This window comes from Elgaria multicarinata, chromosome 2, assembly GCF_023053635.1.
Source record: "Elgaria multicarinata webbii isolate HBS135686 ecotype San Diego chromosome 2, rElgMul1.1.pri, whole genome shotgun sequence".
In the NCBI taxonomy this organism is placed as follows: Eukaryota; Metazoa; Chordata; class Lepidosauria; order Squamata; family Anguidae; genus Elgaria; species Elgaria multicarinata.
In genome coordinates this window covers 84155190-84176573 of record NC_086172.1, presented here as the reverse complement: position 1 = coordinate 84176573, position 21384 = coordinate 84155190, and the positions used below count along the sequence as shown (strand labels likewise).

The window sequence follows — 21384 nt, the reverse complement described above, 5'->3', positions numbered from 1 at the left end:
CCCTGTCTATGTCCCCTTAAAACCAATGAGACTCAGATGTGCCTAACATAAACTTGGATCAGTTTAAGGCACGGTAAGGCCATGTTCTTCGACACTTACTTTTAATGCAGCCACAGTCAAAAATCTTCAACAGGCACTCAGCATGTTCCATTGCGCTTGAGGGGGAAAACCCACAGCTGAGAACTCCCCCTCCACTCCCCCACAAAGTCTGTAACTCAGAAATACACCAGCAAACACCCTTTTATTACATTTGTTCAATTATCCAGACTATAATTGTAAGACTCAATATTTCAATGAACATAAAGATCAGTACGAAAGTAATGTTTCGAGAGTAGGTCAACTTCAACTTCGGAAACAAAGTTTTTTGTGTTTTTTTACCCCTTACGCTTCAAAGTTTACACAATTGGTTCCTCAAACAAAAACAAAACAAATCTGAAATTCTTTTCAAGTTCCCCCCATTGCACTTGTTACCATCAGAATTACGTGGAGGACGTTACAATACAAAATTACAAGAGGGGCAGACTTCACTAGAACAGAAACAGACGAGGGCTATATGGAAGCCTCGCAGAACCGGGGCCAGGCTAGTACAGGAACACCAGTACTACCTCTAGTCAGTTCACAAGACAGGTGCAAAATGAACCTGGACAACTTCAAAAACCTACAGCTTCCATATTTGGGGAGAGGCTTGTTCTATGTGCCAGCTCAGCATCTGTCCTTTTAAGACAGGGTGGGCAACTTGGATGGGTCTGGGCACCAGCTTCCTCCCACTGGGGCCTGCACCCCTCCATGCCACCACTAAAATTGCCACTGCGTTGGTGATTTCCCTCTGAAATTCAGCAGTGTGGCAGCAACACCCACCGCCCCTGCGATTTTCCTTTAAAACAAGGCACACTGGCAGCATGCGCCTCAATGGGAAGTAAAAATGTGCCCCCAGCCCACCTTGTTTGGAAAGAAAAGCACATTTTCTCCCCCACCGCTGCCGCAAAGTTAGCAGTGGTGGCTGCAGGCAGCCCATGCGTTGCCCACCCGTTTTAAGATGTTCATTAACGTCTAGTTATACCATAGATAAATCCTTAATTTTAAACATCAGCCATTCATTGGCTAAACAGCAGTATATTATGCACAAATCAAGGAATAAACTCCATGTGACCATCCTCATATTGATCATCATGAAGCAGAGTTCCTTCACTTATTTTATATGCTAAAAAATTACTTCATTTGCCGAGCTTTCAAAGGTTCTTTTGTATAGTTGTTGTTGTTTTGCCCTGCTGAAAGTGCCCATTCTTTTAGAGGAGAACATTAGTGTCATTGTAGAAACCAGGCAAAGGCAGGCTTGTTTTGCCATTCAAGTATCATCCTGAAAGGGAGCCAAGGGTCTGTGCATTGTGCTTTAACCAGCAGCATTTCTGAGATTTTACGGGGGTGTGGGGTGGGGTGGCAAGATGAGGGCTCGCAGCTTAGCTTATAGTCACGTCAAAAGGAAAAGCTTAGTTCAAAACAAATTCCCAAAGCTTTCAACAGATTTAAGATTGTGTTATATTGTTAACATGAATTTAGTGTTACATATAAGGGGAAATCCACACAGCTGTTTTAGGAATGGGAAACAGGTTCCTATGACAACTATACCTGTAGAGGAAGTGTTTAGAACATGAACACCATTTGTTTTGGGAGGCAGGTGACAAGCAGGACAGCCAGTATCTTTAGACTGGAGGCTCTTGGAGATGCTAGCGGTAGCCTTTTCATATTTAGTGGCTGACTGCACCCACTGCAGATGCCTGCATATCCTCACTTTCCTTAGCACAACTTAAACTCTAGAAGTAACAAGAGGGTTCTGGAGGATCGTATAATACACTCTGCCTTGTACAGTGTGGGGGGTCCAAGACCCAAGAGCAGAAAGTAGCTCATTGGTAGAAAAATAAGGCAATGAACACACAGCTTTGGTGGATTAACTATTTTCTACTTGTTTTAGCTTTCACTTCCCCTATTTGGCTAAAGGGCAGCAAAATTAAAGAGGTATTTGGTATCAATAGGATGTAGTATAAAACTAGCAGGCTGATTCAAGGTGATGCACCTTTGCTTTGAGAGAGAGGCAGCTAGATCCAGGACCTCCAAGGGCTGTTGCAATAGTATACTGTGCAAGTTATGCAGTTTGTTCTCGTGCTTCAGTTGCATCCCTCCATTTATTTTGCTGATACTGTCCTAATTGACGAATGAATCAGAAGGACAGGAAAATTACTTCCACGGTTCAAGGCAGTTCCAGCCGAAAATATCAGACTGTTTTTTCACAGAGCACATATTTATTCCACGAAATATGTTCGGGATGCCCCATGCAGGAACAGCTTTCCAGAATTGGGGCTACCGGATTTTCCCTTTGCACCTGTTTAAGCCTCCCCAATCCTCCTCTTTGTAAGATGACACAAACATTTAAAACACACTTAGGTGGAGGCTCCCTTGTGGGAGGAGCATCGCTTCTAAGGTTAGCTGTAAACACCTTCCACAAAAGAGATTAGGTGGCACCTTTTCCAACAGGATTCTCACACATGAGAAAACATTGACAATTTAAAAACTAGGGAGGGTTCAACTCGCAAGTCAAGAAAAATAACCCTCTTAGCCCTTAATTCATTACTCAAGTTCAAAGTTTTTTCTCTCTTTGTTTATTCCCACTGTGCTCATCTGCCAGTACTGAATGTCCATCGCCATTGCTTAAACACTTGACTTTTCCACACTTATGTTCTTGCTTTTGCCTTCTTATCTCTTTATACCGTAAGGTGATGTCACTAGAAATAAAACAAATACAAATATATATATATTCAAAAAAAATAAAGTCTTTAAATTACTTCTAATAATATTCCAAGGTTTTATTGCTCATTTAATTTCTGTGAATTAGGCAATTATACACCAAACACCGAGGATGGCTATAGTTCTCAAAGTTCTAAAGTGAGAATTCTGTAGCTACTAGAACAGCCTTCCAAATGCTAAGGAGTTAGGAGATGATTTCCCCCTTCACTTGCTTGAGTCTTTCCCAGAACAACAGGAGGGAACTGCTACTACCTACCCCATACACTCCATGCTCCAACCCCCGGAAGATAGGGAAGAGCAGCTACAATATTAATCCATATTCTCTACTACTGTGCAAATTGTGGCTGTTCCCTTTCTCTCTCCCAGACTTATAGCTTATGGGCAGTATCTAATAGTGTTCCTGCGCTTCCACTCAATCTGTTGCAAAAGTAAGACCCACCACTCATGCAACAGAAAACTAAGCGGCTCAAAAAGCAACTCTGGAAACAAGCAGAAACACCTGATTCTGGATCAAGACAGCTCAGATGAGCTTCCTTTTGCAAGCTCCGCTCACCCACTCTGTTCTGGAAATTAGTGCTTCCACTGGTTTCTGGTTGCTTTTTTTAATGGCTAGCTCTCCGTTGTGCTAGCGGTGGATCCTACAGGCAGACTTGGATACTGCCCAAAATCTTTAAGTGTTGGAGGGCAAATAATAACAGTAACAACAACTACAAATCATTATGCAGTTCTTCTGTTTGCCTAGATGAACACAGTGAGGCTGGTTGGAACTCCTCTTTCTGTCGCTCTGCCCCTAGCAAAGGGGCAGGACAAAAAAGCAGGATTTTACTATATTTAGCCTTCCAGTCAAGTGCAGGAGGGCTTGTTTCTGCTTCTCCCTCTCTCCCTCCCTCCCCTCTTTCTTGGGAAGGGTGGAGACACACCTGCCCTGGGTCAGTCCAGGCAGGTGGGGCCATCCTTCCAAACCAGATCCTGTAACAGAGAGCTCCATTCTGGAGGCAGTATACAGGACTCTCTCCCACCTGCCCCATCAAGGGGAGTGTGCTCTTGAAATGGAACCTTTACAGAGAAAGATCTTCATTCTAGACGCAGCGTATGTTATTGTTTCTCCTTTTTAGGAAGCAATGGGGACTGAAGGAACTCTGTGTGCTTCTTTCTGAATTACAAGGCAACTGAACATGCACACATCTGTCTTCCCTGGGGACAGCTCTTACTCATCCCAGGTTATCAGACAAGTGATTATTTTGAAGACTTTATCACGGGCCTGTGGCCAAAGACTAGATTGGTAAATTACAACCAATATGTGAAATCCAGCTTTCATCAGCTGCAGCCTCCAAGGTGTGACAAAACCTTGGAGCACTGATGGCAGAATCCAGACGTTCCTGTGTTTGGCCATTTCTATAATAAGTTTTCATGGTAACCTTTTAATTTTAAGGAACTAGGAAGACACCTGCTAGATCAGGCCAAAGTCCGCCTAGGCCAGTCAGGAATACATTTCTTGCTTACCGAATGAAGAAGCGCCACACTGTCCAAGTAAGCACAAGCATGATTCCAAGGATCCAGCACTGAGTAATGTAGAATGGAAGTGACAATGTTAGAGTGTAGGGATCATATTTTACCACAATAAGGAACTCTGTAGCTGTGATAGCAGCAACCAGCCAAGCCTGCTGACCCAACTTCTTATGGAATTTCCTGCAATAAAACAACAGCATTAGTGTATAGGTACTTACACATTGCTTTATTCAAAATGGTATTTGCAAAGCAAAAGCAAAATATACACTATAGTTGAAGTTGTGGAAAACAGATTGAATTACTCTGATATAGGCGAGCTATTGCACAGTGTTATCAAATTTCTATTTTCAGAATTTATTTAATAACGGGGTGGAGATCCTAGGAGCTACTAGGGTAATCGTGACTTCCGAAGGACCAGCCTTCAGCACCTATCCCACGGCGCCTAAGATCAGGTGAGGTGACCTTTGGGAGTGGCCTTCAGTGTAACATGGGTACACCCCTGCTATGCCTACAGATGCACTTGGGCATGTACACAACCCTCTTTTGTACTCTTTCGGTGGCTCTCCAATGGGTTCTAGCCCATTATAAAATAATCTTAAAATATCTGTGGTATCAAAGTTGGTCAGAGTCTACAAAAGTTGATCAGGCAGCCCAAAATTCTCTGTTAATAAGATCAGTTTTCACATACATACTGTAATACTTTTATTACCCAGTGATTTAACTAGAGGAAGCCCCAATATCATTTAAGAAGTTGTCCCTCTAATTTTTACCATTCAAGCTTGAAAAAGAGAATATAGCAAATTTTGTGTGGCTTAACTATCTATGTGCAAATAATCTTAGTATGCAATTTTTCCTTGTTTTCAGAGCAGAACTATGTGGTTCAATAGCATGAAAGTGCTAGTGAACTCTGAAGTGACAGAGAGGTTCTAACAAAAGTATTCAAGGGTTCTACAATGGGAAATAAAATCTCACATCCGGTATTTGTTGCTTTAAACACACACACACTCCCGGAAAGATCTACAAAAAGGAACTTTGAAAACAATTGCACTGTTACAGTAAGAAAATCAAGATCTTTATTATGTTCACTAGCATTAATAGTTATCACATTCAGTTGGGGGAAAGAGAGACATGGAGATTTCCAGCCCTCCCCATAACCCCCACCCTTCCATGGCTGGCATAGCTTCTGATGGAGAAAGAGCAGAACCAGGCCTGTGTTTCCTAATTTGGTATCTTCTGTTTCCCCAAACCAAATATTGCTTCCACACTACTAGGGGTGGGGGACGAATCTTTCTTCCACTCTCAACCCAGCAGCTACATTCTGAATGGAGAAGAAGTAATGCTCTAAATTGTCTCCTTCCCTCCCCTTGAATCCAATTCGGGGGCAGGTGGGTGTGTTGAGGGGTGGTTGAAAATGTCAGGCACTTGTTGTCCTTGCCACCTGATACTGAAAGGCACCTTCAGGAAGGAAAGAAGTAGTACTGTCCTGTATCTCTCCAAATCCCACCCAAAATGGAGTCCCCACTGGTGGCCAGTCCAGTCAATGTCAAGGTTGGTGGGCAGCACTACATTTTTCCTTTTTGGAATGAATTAATGCCATTCACCTATGTCAGGGTTTGGGAACCTCTGGCCTGTGCTGGGGTCTCCAATCTGACCTATGACAGGCATATTCCCCCTTCCAAATATTAGCGCTATAGAAGCAGTAGCACTGGTAAGGAAAATCCTGCTCTCATTTCCAATCAGCATTATATATGTATGTACAGATAAGACTGATTATTAGGTATTTCAGAATCTAAATAGCTGCAAGTACAATGTGCAAAAGGGATTCCGCCATCATTTCAAGATCTTGCAGTCTCATGTAAAATAGTCACCTTGCCTTCAATATAGAATTTTGATGATGGTTTACAATCTACTATTTAAGAACAACCACAAATAAAACAAACTTTAGATCTGGTTGGCAATTTCCCATGACAAGCTTGTTTTACATAGGACACTGGAAAACGCCAATTTTTAATCAGAATGTGGGACAGTGACATATATTGCAATGTATATGTGTCTGGATAGCACAGGGAGTATAAAATGAGTATTTTCAAAAGTCAGGGAACCTCCATTGAAAATCGAGAAGTAGGCTGTCTCTTATTTTTATATCAAACCATGATAAAGAAAGACTACAGTCACACATCTAGTCGTTATGCTACCAGACAACCAGATGTCCTAACCTACCTGAGATTTTTATGTACAATGAACACTGACCATTTTCATCTCTTCCTAGAGAGTGGGAAGAGAAATTTGCCATAATCTAGCAGTACAGCATGTGATTTGCATGTATAAGGTCCTCGATTCAACCCACGGTATGTCTAATTGAAAGGATCTCGGGTACCAGGGCTGCGAAATAATCCACCTGAGATCATGGAGTGTTGCTGCCAGTCCAATTAACACTGAAGTAGATAGACCAATAGTCTCTTTCAATATAAGGCCCATTCATATGTAATTGCAATCATGTACGACACAGAATAATTGAGTCGGAGGGCACTAAAAAGATCTTCAAACGTGTCCCACCCTTCACAACAAGCTATAAAACAGGATTATACACACATGAGTTCCCTATAGATCATTTTGCAGAATCTGAACTAAAATGTGTCACAAGCAGAGCAGGAGCAATAGATTGCACTGATCTGAAGTAGACGGAAAGGCGGTAGCGCCAAGTGGCTAGAGATGGGTCAGACACATTGTGCAGGAAATGGAAAAAACCCTCAATCAAGAATAAGGCCCAAGAATATGGTTTTCACAAGTGAAACCCATGTGAGGAAAAACCGACTTCTTTGCTCTTCATTCCATGACACTCAAGGTACTCAATGCCCCAGAATCTTTAACTCTGCAGTCTCTCACACATTTTGCAATTTGATTATTTCTCAAAGTGTGAATAAAATATTGAGGTTGGTTCTCTCACCACACAAAATGATAATCTTACATATGGTTATGTACTTTTAGCACTTGAGATTATCAGGATTTGTTCTTTATACTCCAACTATCTTCAGATTTCATCTTGTTATCCTGATTTGTCCTTAGTCCAATTCATGCTTTAACAGGCATGCATAGGCCATGTATGATCCTTTCAGGCCTGGTGTCAGGAAATGGAACTTCTAGGGGTCCCAGCCTTTCCTCACAATTTGTCAAAAGTGTCTGCGTCCTTCAGCTTGCACGTGCGGCCTGAATTTCATTTGTCTGTGATTTAATTAGCAGGATGTGTGAACCGGGACCTCTGGCTTGTCTCTCCCACAACAAGCCAGAGAAATAATCCATGATTTGTTGTTGGGTTATTTCTCTAGCTTGCCTGGGGAAAGGCAAGTCAGAAAAATAACCTAAGAACAAACCATGTTTAGCTGCTCCTGCTTGCAGCAGTTTTTTTTTAGCAGTGTCTATGAGGAATATTGTCTTATCTTGACATATAAACCATCCCTTGGATTGCTTTGATCCCACCTCTTCCTGTCTTTATTCTTTAAAAAAAGTTTTCTTCTTAACAGCTCATTATTGATACATGCTGGAGAGGATGACACCAAAACTTTCCCCTAGCATCCCAATCCAATTTTCCATCTCTTTCCAAGCTTTCATCATATCACAAACTGCAAACTGAAACTTAATCATGGTTGCCATAGTTAAGAGCGTGTCAGAACTATTAGGGGCAGGGATGAAGAGCAGCATGGTAGTGAAAAGGAACTAAAAATTTACTTAAGACTGAAAGGGTGGTAATGAACGTGTCAGTATGTTTGCCTTCACTTCCCTGCTCTATTCATGGGGCGGAAGGGAATTAATTACAACCAGGAGAGTTGAAGGAGTGCTGCCTTCCTCAGTTGCAGTGAAGTTGTTGCAAAAGTCCCTCCTCTCATTCTAGCAACTTCTTCTAGTAGCAAGTAACAAAAGGAAGTCAAAAACCTGGCCAGAGGGTACTCAATGTGTGATTCCTTAAAATCTAAGATGTCTACCTAGATCACACTGGAAACTTCAGGACATTTTACTCTGTGCCGGAACCGGAACCTGCTTGTCGTCAAACTTTTCTTTTTCACCTCTCCAGACCTCCAAGAACATTTATCATATGTCCCTAGATCTTATCCCATACAGTTGACGAGCTGGTTATTGAGATGGAGCAGCAGAAGCTATTCATCTCCTTCTCCTATAAAGCATGCAGTCAGTAAAGAAAGCACTCATTCAAGCAGCAGCAGTGGAAGGCTTTCCTTCTTACACCAAAGTGGCAAGGGATCATCAGAAATCTACATACTAAACATACTGGTGAAACTTATTCAACCAGACCTGAATAATTTCATGGCATCAGTTTTTATCTATGATCGAAAAGCCATCCTTGAGAGGTATACTGGATGTCAGGGCTGTTGCTCATATTCCTAAGAACCATCCTAATATCAGAATGAATTAAGGGCACATACTGATTCTGATGCGGTGTGCTTGAGAATGGCCTCCACTGCAGGGCAGCCGTAGAACTTCTTGGCTCAAATCTAGAAGTGCTTTATTTAATCTTGATCGTGCCAAAGACTGATACATTTAACCAACTGAAAACCAATCAGAAGCACGGCATTTTCTGACACATTCAGAGAAGCAAGAGACCACTGACTAGATTAGTTCTGTAGAGAGTTACTTTCTTCTGAAAAGTAGCAAGGATAAAAAGGCAGCATGGGACCTTTAAGGAGGTATACGATCACCACAACCAAGGAACAGCCAGCCATTTCGCAAGAGGCCACTACAAGTTGTACCAATCTCCAAAGGGAAATTGGAGAACAAATATAAAACTCTAGACTAAGGTCCTGTTTTTAATTTCCACAGGAAGTTCAGCTTTCAGTCCTATTTCAGTTTCTGAAATACCTTGGTTTTTCTTAGTCAACAAGTCCTCAGGCTCTAAGAGAAGCTCCCTTCCAGTTGCCAAGTAGCATCACCATCATCTTACTGTTTAGAGTATAGTTACCTTGGCAGACATATTGCAGCAGACAGATGCAACCTTTTGCTTTAAGCACCTCTTCGCAGGAGGTTGTGCTTACCCTCCTAGCAGGAAGGGATGCACAGAAATTTCCAAAAAGTGACGTTTCTCAAGTTTCAGAAGCCTCTCACGACTTGCTGACAGTTGTCATGGCCAGGAAGAAAATGTAGACTGATGCTGGCTTCAACAGGAGCTTCCTTGCCATACTGGAAACACCTTTAATGTCCATTCATCAAGTCCTAAACTGCGTATTCCTTATTGGCAGAGTGGGGATAGCTCAAGTAAAGCCTTGCCCATGTGAGCAGGGGACATGAGAGAAAACTAGAGGCAACTGTCCCACTAACTATAGGCAACCTCCCCGCCCCAAAACCTACAATTAACCCTCTAGGGAAAGATAAAATATTCCGCTGTCAAGTACCTTTGAAGTAGAAAGACATCAGAGAAAGAAGATTCTTGTGAATATAATAGCATCAGTAAATAGAAAAACTGAGCATATAGCTGATCGGCAGATAGAAAAACCGAGCACAAAGCTGCATGTGCAGTAGACGCTTGTCAACTAGGAAGGCAGGAAACAAATGCTTCCACTTCTGTATAAATTCAAGAAAATTGTGCCTACACACACTCCAAAATCTGAGACTGCAGATGGAAAATGAGTGAGAATTACAGGCAGAACATCTGAGGAAGTGTAGAACCAAATCATGCAGAATCTGGAACTTTAATGGAACTGGGAAGTCCTGACAGCAGTCACTTCACCTACAGGAAAAGCAAGAGGCAGGAAATTGCTCGTCTGTTACTTATGATGGATCTCTTTGTTGGATGAAGTCCTAGATTTCTACATCCTGTATTAGCAAAGAATGGCAACACAGTGAATCAATACTGAGGCACTGGTGACTGATGACGCTCCCCTGTTCCAATGTTATGCCATGTGGTCGAACAGAGGGCAAAGGAATTAAAGACAGATGCTTTTTTAACTGAAACACAAGGACCAGAAGATGGGCCAAGGTTCTGAGGAGAGGAGCTCGCTATTGAGGAAAAGACCTCTTCTTACCTTGAAGCTGGAAGTCCAACACGAGGGGGCAGGGAATGGCCTGTCACTGCTGAATGTTCCTGAAATCCGACTAAGTAATCAGGTTTGGCCCCTCTTCCCAGTTCTAGAAGTCAAAGACTTGCAAGTGAAACGAAACTGATCTTCATAAAGTATTGGAACCCTAGATACTGAACACAGACACTTTTTGTGTTGAGTCAGCGAAGAGACAATAAGCTTAAACTTGTGGGCTCAGCCAGTTTGTTCCATTATCACTAAGCCAAAAACACAAACACAAACAAAACCAATCCTGGGGATCTGGGTGCTACTGCTTATTAAACAATGAAGTGGAAAGAACAAAGAGTTAAACAGGCAGGCGTTTAGTGCATGCGTTGCTGGGTGAGGGCAGACCGTTGCCGAATTCTAAGCACGTACAGGAAGTCAGTGCCACAAACGTTAAAGAGATATGTTGGAGGATAGCAAGGTACTAGGTTTTTAAAGGGTCCTGGCTAGACCCTTCAGTTTTAACAATTTCCTCAAGCGGTAGCATTCAGTCCCATCTGAAAGACAATCCAAGGCTGTTCTGCGCAAAAGCTAACTGCATTCAAGCTAATTTGAATCATACAAGTTGTTGTGCAATGTCTGTGTCATTGCAATCCGAAGCATATGTAATTTGCAAATGATTATATACTTTGTGTCCGTAATTTGAAAACACAAGTACTTAAGGCTACGGTTTTCTTTGCTGCAGCAGCAACAGACCAATCCAGCCCAGTCCCCAGGAATTTTACCACCAAGTTGCAGCAATCCTCACCCGATCTAAAAACAAAGCAGTTGAGGCTCAAATAAAAGAAACAACTTACGGATCGTCCATGAAGTCATAGATTTCTCTCATTGCTACACCTCCCACGTTCACATAAAAGACAAGTCGCAGTAAGACCAAATAGTGTTCTGGAGGCATCCACAGGACAAATTTCAAGTAAAACGTGTTCAACTCTGCCAATAAAAACTGACACATATATGCCATTCAATCATTTCATTTCAGATTCCCACTTACTCAAATCTAAAATGTGCCATAATTTCTGAAAGCACAGGATTTTGAGTGGATTTGTAGTACATTATGAGATATATCCTCACCCAAGATTAACAAGGAAATGTCCCCTTGTTTTTTTGCTGGTTTTTATATACTTTTTAAAAACTGTGCTTTACTTTACAAAACCACTTTTTCAGCAATTCTTAATATGCACGCCCTGCTCCCTCCTGCATGCTGCAACCCCCCCTATACAAATGTATTGGGGAATGGAAGTTCAGTACAATTACCATAGTACTCTTGGGTGCCTCTTAAAAGAAGGCCTGAATAACTATGGGGAAAGTCCCTTCTACCTCCAGGTGGAAGTTTGATGTGCCTCCTGCAATGTGTTTTCCCAAATTCTGTAAACAGAATTATGGAAATGCACTGCTCAAAATCCATAATTATTCACCACAAAGTTATGAACTCAAACCCCCCACCAGGTTCTATTAGAGCCAGTGAGCTAGGGCAGCATGCAACTTTATTTGTTCAAACCTATTTAGCTATTCGTGTTGTTTTGGAATTCCTACTTACATACTAAGGCAGACAAAAATTAGCCCACATAATTTACTAAAACATTTTACCTTCTTTACCACTTTATTCAAATGGTTAAGTCAACACCTTATTCAAGAACATGCATGATTATGTTAGTTTAATTTTCTCAAAAATGTAGGGCAGTCCTCCTTGACCAGTGCCAGGTGAGACATAAGCTTTTTATAGAGCCCACTTTCCCCAAATAAGCACTTATATTTGACCAAACAAAGAAAGTCAAAACATACCCTTCTCTCTAATCCCAGAATCAGAACACAGCCCAGGTGGCTGTCGTTCTCTACCTATTATGCCCCACCCAAGTGTTGTGTGCAGATGTGAATGGAACAACTTTTGAAGAACAATTGTTTTTTTGCTTTCTTAGGTTAATATTCTCAGGAAACTCACTTATTTACATTATTTTCACTTTACCTCTGTCACAGATCCAAAACAGCTGAAAATGAATCATTCAAGTAAAAATGTTTCCGCTGTAAATGAACACCCAGTCTCTAGTCTACACAGTTTATATGTCATATCTAGGCACAGGGGCTATGGGCCCAGGTGCCCCCTCCCCACTTCTTCTGATTGGCTTGCTCTTGAGACAAAGGCAGGGATACTGCCAGATAAACTAAATATTCACTATTATGTCAGATTCAGTGAGTTTGTTTTTGTCACCTAGGGAGAATTTGAGAACCACTGTTTACAAATACTAAGAAAGCAAGAACAAATTGGAATAGTTATGGCAATTTGTTGCATCTATAAGAAAGAAGTGAGCCTTACTATAAAAATAATACCACAGACTGCTAGCCATCTGCGAAGGCTGGATGCTGGCTTCCACTCAAATTTAACCCAGCTGTATGGTGTGAATTGGAAGGCAATTCTCTTCATTTTACCTCTGGGGAGAAAAAAATCAGTTATCTCATGGTAAACTGTTGTGACATGAACTTCACACATGTTAAATTCTTTTTATTTCAACATCTATTCAAATTGTCAGATTTCTGTGCTGTAGCCTTAGAGAATTCTGGATGTGGATGTTGGGAATTTGGTTGACTTTGGTAAAATACTAAGCCGTGAGTTTAGCCAGAAAGGTTTTTTATTTTATTTTTATTTATTTGTTTATTACATTTTTATACCGCCCAATAGCCGAAGCTCTCTGGGCAGAAATCAATAGATTGCCTATGGAATTATGCAAAATGAGCATGGAACACAGTTGTGAATGTTTTGCCTATTTGCACATTGCAATTGTTTTTTTATTGTGAAATTTAACCAAACAAAAAAGAAGGAAAAGGAGAAAGTTGTAGCTATGCAAATTTAAATATATCAATTTCAATGCAAGCCTATATGAAAATACAATGTTCTAAGAATTATAAACCTTAATGAAAGCAGACCAAGTAATCATTTACAGATGGGATCTGTATATCACCTGTTCAAATATTGAAAGCACTGAAAAGTGAGAGCAAGTGTTTTGTTCATAGGAAATATGTTTTATATATTTTACTTTTTATAGCCTCAGTAGCAAAATGGCAAACTACCGCCTTTTCCTCATCTCCCAAAGAGATGGCCTAATTTTATCAGCTTCCATAGAGAGTTAAATATTTGTTACATGTTCACATTTTAGGTGTTTCAAAAATTCTTGTTTTTACAAATATTGCAATTTCTGTCCATTTATCCTAGCTTAGTTTTAGTCTGCTTAAGAATGAATTGGTTTTACTTTCCTCAAATTAGATTTAGGACACATTTGCATACATGGAAATAAAAGCTCTAAGATGTACATCTTTACATTTCAGGTATGAAATTTAATAATTTAACATACTTGTATGTAGGAATGTTCCAGAGTCCTTGCCATTTATATGTTTTCAAGGAAAGCCACCCCAAAGTCTTCATTCCACAGTAAATGCCAAGTCCGTTGCATAAGATCACATCCATAATCCACTAAGAAAAAAAGCAAGAGAAACTAAGTTAAACAACCAACAAAATCTTTATAACATAGCAACACTGTAGATTTCTATGCATATAATCTATATATGTTTTCATATTCCAGATATTCTAGACTACTTCATAAAACTCTGAGATGTGTTTATAACAGATGCTACAAATGACTTCAAAATATCAGTTATATAATCAATCCTTGGACAAGACACAATGTTTCTCAATTCGTAAAATACAGGAAATCATTTCATCTATAGAATCAGCGTGTTACTTACTCATAACAAATAATAGATTACTCACACACACACACACGTCTGAGAGTTTCCTGTTGGTATAACTTTCATTGCAATGCATTTTGCTGTGTTAGCTAAGGAATTCCTTTTGATGGTCCATCTGTTACTTCCTGTACTAACTAGCTAAGATATTTGTTCTGAATTTTAAGTTGTGAAGTTTATGATTGTCTGACACTCCCTTCTGAATATTTCGTTCCTTCTGTCAAGGCATCTTATCTGTTCTCTCCCTAGGCTTGCAACTTTCACTTCATCTTTGATTCCTCCCTTGTTGGTCTTCTCTGTAGCCATGTCTGTCTTAAAATGTACCATTTTTAAAAAAGATTAAAGCTTTTGTTTAAGATTTCCTGTTTTAATATTTAGTCAGCATAGCATTTCTTTACACATTCTGGCATGGCTGCAAGCAAAGAAGAGATCATAAGCTTTTGCTTCCATTTTTTTTACTAATGTTTACAAACTTCATCCAAACTTCAGATGAACTGTGGTTAGTCTTAATTATGGTTTAATGAAAGAAAACCAACTTCAAACCTTGGGTTCTGAAGCTGGCTTGTTCCAATATGCCATAGTTAAGATTCACCTCAGTTTATTTTGACACAACTCAAAACTGGCTAACCAAAAATCTATATATATAAAACGCTTAGGTATGTTTCTGTAAAGGCTTCAGCTGATACAGGTTGCTAAGCAACAGTAACAATGTGTAACATCAGCTGATACAGGTTGCTAAGCCCCTCACCCAACTCCTCCAGGCTTTCCAAAGTAATCCTACACCCCTTTCTGTCACTTCGCTCCCCACCCCCATGAGGGGGGTAGCGCCACGGTCTGGAGCATAAGTGAGGCACGGCCGGGATCCTTGGTGGCCGGCCACTCGCCTGCTGCGAGCCAAGGCCCCGGCCTAATCTCATGCAAGCTGGGTGGGCAGCCCAAGGCTGGCAGGAACCCTGGGGAGAGGGCGACACTTGCTCCCCCTCCCTCCCTGCCCCCCAGGTCTGCCAGATGATGCTGTATCGGCAGCCTCCAAGCAGCCCACGCCCTCCTCCAGCCCTTCGGGCTTTCCAAGGTAATCCTATCCCCCTTTCTGCGTCTTCGCTCCCCTCCCCCCCACAAAGGGGGCAGCACCACGGTCCAGAGCATGAGCGAGGCATGGCCGGGGCCCTTGGTAGTCAGGTGGGAGGCCGCTCGCCTGCTGCCAGCCCAGGCCCCGGCCTAATCTCATGCGAGCTGGGAGGACGGCCCAAGGCTGATATGCTACAATGGCATATGTTACGCCGGGTACAGCTAGTGGAAACAAATACTTCCTATGTCCTTGTGGCTGTGTCAGAGGAGGAGAAAAAAAGGGGGGATTAGCATGCAAGCCCAAGGTTCTTTCCCACAGTGATAAAGTATAGTTTATCATTATATCCAAATCAGCCAGTATCGTTCTTGTAAAAAGCCTATACAAAACAAGGTTATTTTATGTAAGCCACAATTCAAACATAAAATTGAACATAAAATTCAATTCATAGCAACAAACATAATTCATAGCAACAAACATAAAATTGAACATGGCAACTCAAGTTCATACAAGAAGATACTGCAATTCAAAACTACATGATCTATAGACTGCAAGGAATAAATAAATTAAAAACCTCTCTCCAAAGCTACTCATTTGTAACTAAAGTTCCTAAAGGAGCTTATTGGAAGAGGAATCTGACTCACTAGCATCTTGGACATCTTATTTCTTTAATGAGTAGTACTTACATGGTCCCACCAACATTCACTGAAGTTTGGAAGCTGATGTTCTAGACTGTACTCTAGAAATTCGAACATTACACTGATAATCATGCACATCCACCAATCACGAATCATTAGTGTCTGAACAAGTTTGTAAAAAAAGAAAAAAGGAACAGTTAATCTTGGCTACTCAGTTTTGAAACCCATTAAAAGAGTTATGTGCAATGTACTGCACAAATGGTTCAGAACAGTCTCCCTACAGTTAAATCCAGAGTTAGGTAGGAGTAAAATCATGCAGCTGCACTGGATTACAGTAGGAATGGTGAATCTGTCTGTTTCGCTCTCTATAACATTAATCTGTTTTCAAGCACACGTTCATTCCATTTGTGCATCAGTTGGCAAAAACATTTTCAACACCACACGAAAAGGTTTATGCAATTTTGTACACAATTTTATTTTTGTTTTATTTATTTATTTATTTAAGCATTTTTATGCCACCATTCAGCCAAAAAAAGGCTTTCACGGCGGCTTACAAAAGTATTTCTTGACATAATATATTTATTCTGGCATGCTCTTTTCCCCTAGTGTATGCCATTTTATACACTGTAAGTATGCATTTTTGTATGCAATTTTCTTTAATGTACACATTTGTTTAATCAAAGAACTGCATCACAAAATTCAGAGAAGTAAGAAAACCGAAAGATAATTGTGTTTGCGTATTAGTTTGGAAAGTGTAAAGTAAGTCATTTTGTATTAAAATGTGAACAGTACACTATAGACTGCACACCAGATTTCTGTGTTCATCCAGCAGCATAGTGGATAACTGAGTGATTGAACTCCATCCCCTATTTTACTTTTATTCTGTTCAGATTCACCTTAAACATTCCTACGCAAGTTCCATTTAACACAGACATATTTCTGTGTAAACAAGAGTAGCAGTAGTATTTTTATGAGACTGTTTTAATTAAAAAGGCAACTAAAAACCACTTACTGCAGATGCAAAAATCCCTTATTTCTACTCTTTGTTAATCAAAAAGTTTGAATATTGCAGTAGCAATATAAGGATTACAGTATTCTGTCACATCTTCTTCTTGGTGGACAAAGTGATATTGGGATACCATCCAAGAAACCCCTGTAAGAGCACATGTTCACTCCATTATATATAACTGTACATGTGTACAGATTAATAATCTGTGTCCACATGTAAAAGAAATTGTACCCATATTGAATGTAACGTGTAAGCACCCCTCCTGCAAAGTTCTATATGTTAAGAAAACATCTTCCTAAAGTTGGAGTGAAGTGAAAGACCTTAAATTACAGGCTCTGATGTCAATTGTTGAGAGATAAAACATGTTGCTGATAACAATATGCAGAGTTTCAGGAACAGACGGTGCAGTACAATCCTGTATTTTGAAACGTAGTTAGATTTGGCTCAAAGCCAAAAAGAATGAAGTTTCCTTATACCAATATGAAACTAAAAATCCAAACTTTGTAAAGAACCTAAGGTGCTAGCTCTTCAAAGTTGAGTAAAGTGCCTTGTCTCAAATTCTAACAAAATGATGCCTTTCCATTACTTTTTGGAAAAATCATAGGAAGGAATTTAGCTTTCAAAGTGTGGCGTCTAATGCATTTATTGTAATTGATAAAAGTGAATATCCGTTTTACATTCCTGTATTTACACTGACCTGGTTGGCACATAGCAACAAGCCATTCATTTAAAAAACGATGGGCTGGCCTGTATGAGTAGGCATGCTGTCTGCAGTACCCACCAACCCCTTCCTGCTTTACTGCACAAACCATGATCAGCTCCTTTGTAGGCTGTGCAGTGTGACATCCAAACCCACATGTAGCCATCAGGACTAGAAGCCACTGATCTTATCCTCTATGAAATTGTCCAGTCCCCTTTTAAAGCCATCCAAATTGGTGGCTATCACTACATCTTGTGATGCTGAATACCATAGTTTAACTGTGTGCTATGTGAAGAAGTCCTTCGTTTTCTCTCTCCTGAAGTGCTTATTTAATAATAAGCACTTACCTTCTCCTTACTCGGATGCTTAACTCATCTGTGTGCCAAAATACTTCTTCTTACCTTAATGCTTTGTCACAGGGTTGAGACACTTTGTCACTAGGGCTCCTTGCACCCAGTCAGCTTGATGAGTCTCATACGAAAACAACTTATGATGCTATGGAGAACGTCAATGGGACGTTCTCCCAGGTAACTGTTCATAGGATTGCAGCCTTAGTTGTGTAATGATTAAAAATACTAAAAGGAGTCTGAAAACCTATCTGGGTTTTATGTATCAAAAGGTGAGCACCCGCAACGTCTATTAACTGCCTATCAACAGATTGGTGCTTAGAAAGGGTTTGGATAAAACTATTTCTTACCATATTGGGTTAAATTGGACAAACACAATTTAAACTTTTTCACAGATGACTGCATGATGTAATTGATTTTGCACACTGCAACACTGAAAGAGAGGCAGTGAAGCTCCAAATGCTAACAACAGCTGAACACAGAAAGGCCCAATTCTTACCTTTATATACCAGCCAAGGAAATGAGCAGGAACAAATCCATCTAGTTTGTCCTATAATTCAAGCAGAACAATTAGGTTACACAGATTAGACACATTTTTATTTTCCTTTTAAGTAAAATAAATCAAGATAATTAACCACAATGACTACTAGAGCATAGATTACTGTGGTTGCAACCTGGGATATTTCCCATAAGATTCGTAAGACATTCCAGACATTTAAGTAGTCATTTAAAAACAAAAACAAAACTAAATTAAATATCTTACTGCTTACAACTAATATAAAAAGCAAGAAAAAATATCTCCTAATAGTTAATCAGACAGGCAGCAATGCTAACTCAAGATACATTGTCATATCTGATATTTTAATAATATCACTAGAAAGCTAATTATGTTTACAAGCTATATCAATGAGACTGCAAAGTGTTCATTGTATCTTAGATTAATACAGTATCTAATCAAAGTGTGCTAAGCATTTTACTCAGGTTTTACCTCTTGCTGCTGTATATCTGCCTCCAAAAAAAAAAAAAAAAAAAAAAACCCAGAAAAATTGCTCTCTTTGCTTTGCAAAAGATGAAACTAACTAAAAAGGCATGACCTTTGATCCAAGGAGTCTGGAAATAGAGTAAGTAACCAGTCCAAATCTACTAGCTCCTAGATTTTATGCCTCAATTTTATGAATTATTAAGGTCTGTTGAAACTTCTGAATCTCAGAACAGAGGAAAGCTCGACTCAGGTAGAAGTATCAGATGGCTTGCACTTCTATAGTCTTAGTTTGAACGGACAAAAGATTCTAGCTTTGAAATGCTAAGAAGCTTGAACAGAGCATGGGTATCATTTCTTTCATTACACTTTGACCAGTAAAGAGCAACTAAGAGAGCAATGCTGTCTTAAGTGGGAGAGCATCTCCAAAAGCATAGGATACGTCCAAGTCCCCCTCCTGAAGATGTAAACACTCCTACAGCTTTGGGGGAGGGAGGGACTCTGAGATCCAACCCTCCCCCCATCCCTTACAGCTGCCACCGAAAGAACTACAGCACCTGTTTTCCAAGGTCACAAACCCAGCCTCGGATGACCTCATACTGGTCAAAAACACGGCATTCTGGTGGGAGGGAAGAGACTGGGAATGGTAATATCCTGTGACTTCTCCATCCCCAGCAGCACAACTCCTCTAAACAGGCCTGTCCAAAGGGGAAAAATGCAGAGGAAAATGGAGGGGAGGGGGATTGCTTCCACCATGCTCCCACCCTGCCACCAGTAGCCTGGCAGGGCACTGGATACCCAGAAGCCTCCAAGATTGGAGGCTTCCATCTAGTGGGTGGCAATCCCATAGGACTGCACCCTAAGTAATTTAAGCTCACTCCTAAAGTGCATAGTTAGGTTATAGAGGAACGGATAGCATGATCTGATCAATATAGCTGGTGGATAAAAGCAGCATTTGTATTCTCAGTATTACCAAAAGAAATCTTGCACCAAAAACTGCTGAATCCAAGAACCTGTATAAAGAAAATTACTAGGACTTGCACAATTTTACTTATTTTTCATAATTTCTGCTCCTGACGTGCCATGGGAAAAGACAAACAGCTATGGAGGGCACCAAAACCTCAATTCCTGAGCATTAGAAACCTTACTCAGCAACTCCTTTGGCTTCCACTATTTCACCATGAATTCATTTCATGGTGAAATGAATTCGTCCCAGCTAAATGGCCTGAAAATGTTCATTTTTTAAAAAAAATGAAACCTGAGATTTTCAGGAAGCATTATTATTATTATTATTATTATTATTATTATTTATTACATATGGAATTACAGAACACATATTCCTGGTTATGAGACAGATGATATTGGTTTAAACACCAATAACCATACATACACATTGATAAACATACAAGCCCCAAACTTTAGAACATAAACATATTGTTAACCAAGTAAGATCTCTCCACTTCAATATCTCACCCAAATATTGTGAAAGGCATCTGTCCCATTGTCTGGATCATAAATAAGGCAATTTCCACCATAGTCTCTTTCTGGCAAGGGGACCCCTAAATTAGGATCGATGAATTTCATGAACTGTCTTCCATCATGCACAGTCTGCAGAATTAAATACAGCTATTAGAAATAGTTAAGAAAGGTTCTAAAATGTGACAAAATGAGGAAGAAATCTTGAACAGTTATTTTTTACATTGGTTAAGATGACAATACAGAGGGAAAAGCCAATTGCTTTTAAATAGAATGAAAAAGATTTACACATTTGGTCTCATATCCTGAAGGAAGAGACTGAAGAAAGTAATTCAGGTATCAATTCACTGCTTAGGGCAACGTGGCACTGAAGGCTTTCAGTGCATCCTCGGACACCTTTCCAAGTGTCCACCATAGTGCCCTAACCCCTCCTGCTTAAAAAAAAAAAGGAATATATTTTCTTACTAACAGATTCAATTTCTTCAAACCAATCGCAGGCCTCAAGGAGCTGCCATCTTCATTTCCTATGAATGCGTCTGGGCTACACAGGGACTAGCCTTTGTTGCTAGCCACACCTCTCACGGCAGTCATTGCATTGCAGTGCCAAGTTTCTCGAAATGTGCCCACAAAAGTTGCCTACCCCTGATCTACATTAACAAGACTCAAGGCAAATTATTTTATCAAGCAAGTCTCACATTTGGCTGCATCCCAACCCTGTGTATTTAGCACCCCGCCTTTAAGAGATGTATGCCCCTTGCATCTCCATCCTTCCATAGAGGAGGTGCTCTATTGAACATGTCCATTGTTTCCGCTCAAAAGACAAGAGCCAAACTAACTGTAATCCTCTTGCATTTCAGAGCTGAAACCTTTTCTCAAAGGAAGAACTGTCACCCCGACATCAGGGACTAGTAACTTGCAATTTAACAGCAACACTGCAGATTCCACCCACCCCCCACCTCGCCCAGTAGCCCACTGTTAACAAAGGTTTGCATTAGGAAGGCTGTGCTTAGGATTCATTCCTGTACACCTTTAAAATTGTAGGATCTGATCCAATGTTA

General features: G+C 40.4%; 1 protein-coding gene across 1 annotated transcript in view; it reads right to left on the bottom strand.

The window, feature by feature from the left end:
- Nucleotides 1–222: 222 nt before the first annotated feature.
- The window catches only part of PTDSS2 (phosphatidylserine synthase 2), a 42785-nt gene continuing 21623 nt past the window's right edge, over nucleotides 223–21384 (bottom strand). The window contains exons 5-12 of the mRNA XM_063117060.1: nucleotides 20324–20458; nucleotides 18371–18421; nucleotides 15864–15977; nucleotides 13721–13839; nucleotides 12688–12802; nucleotides 11174–11319; nucleotides 4303–4488; nucleotides 223–2777 (exon numbers count right to left, since the gene is read on the bottom strand). Of these exons, the coding sequence (XP_062973130.1) occupies nucleotides 2633–2777; nucleotides 4303–4488; nucleotides 11174–11319; nucleotides 12688–12802; nucleotides 13721–13839; nucleotides 15864–15977; nucleotides 18371–18421; nucleotides 20324–20458 (1011 nt within the window). The 3' untranslated portion in view covers nucleotides 223–2632. The remainder of the gene's footprint in view (nucleotides 2778–4302; nucleotides 4489–11173; nucleotides 11320–12687; nucleotides 12803–13720; nucleotides 13840–15863; nucleotides 15978–18370; nucleotides 18422–20323; nucleotides 20459–21384) is intronic.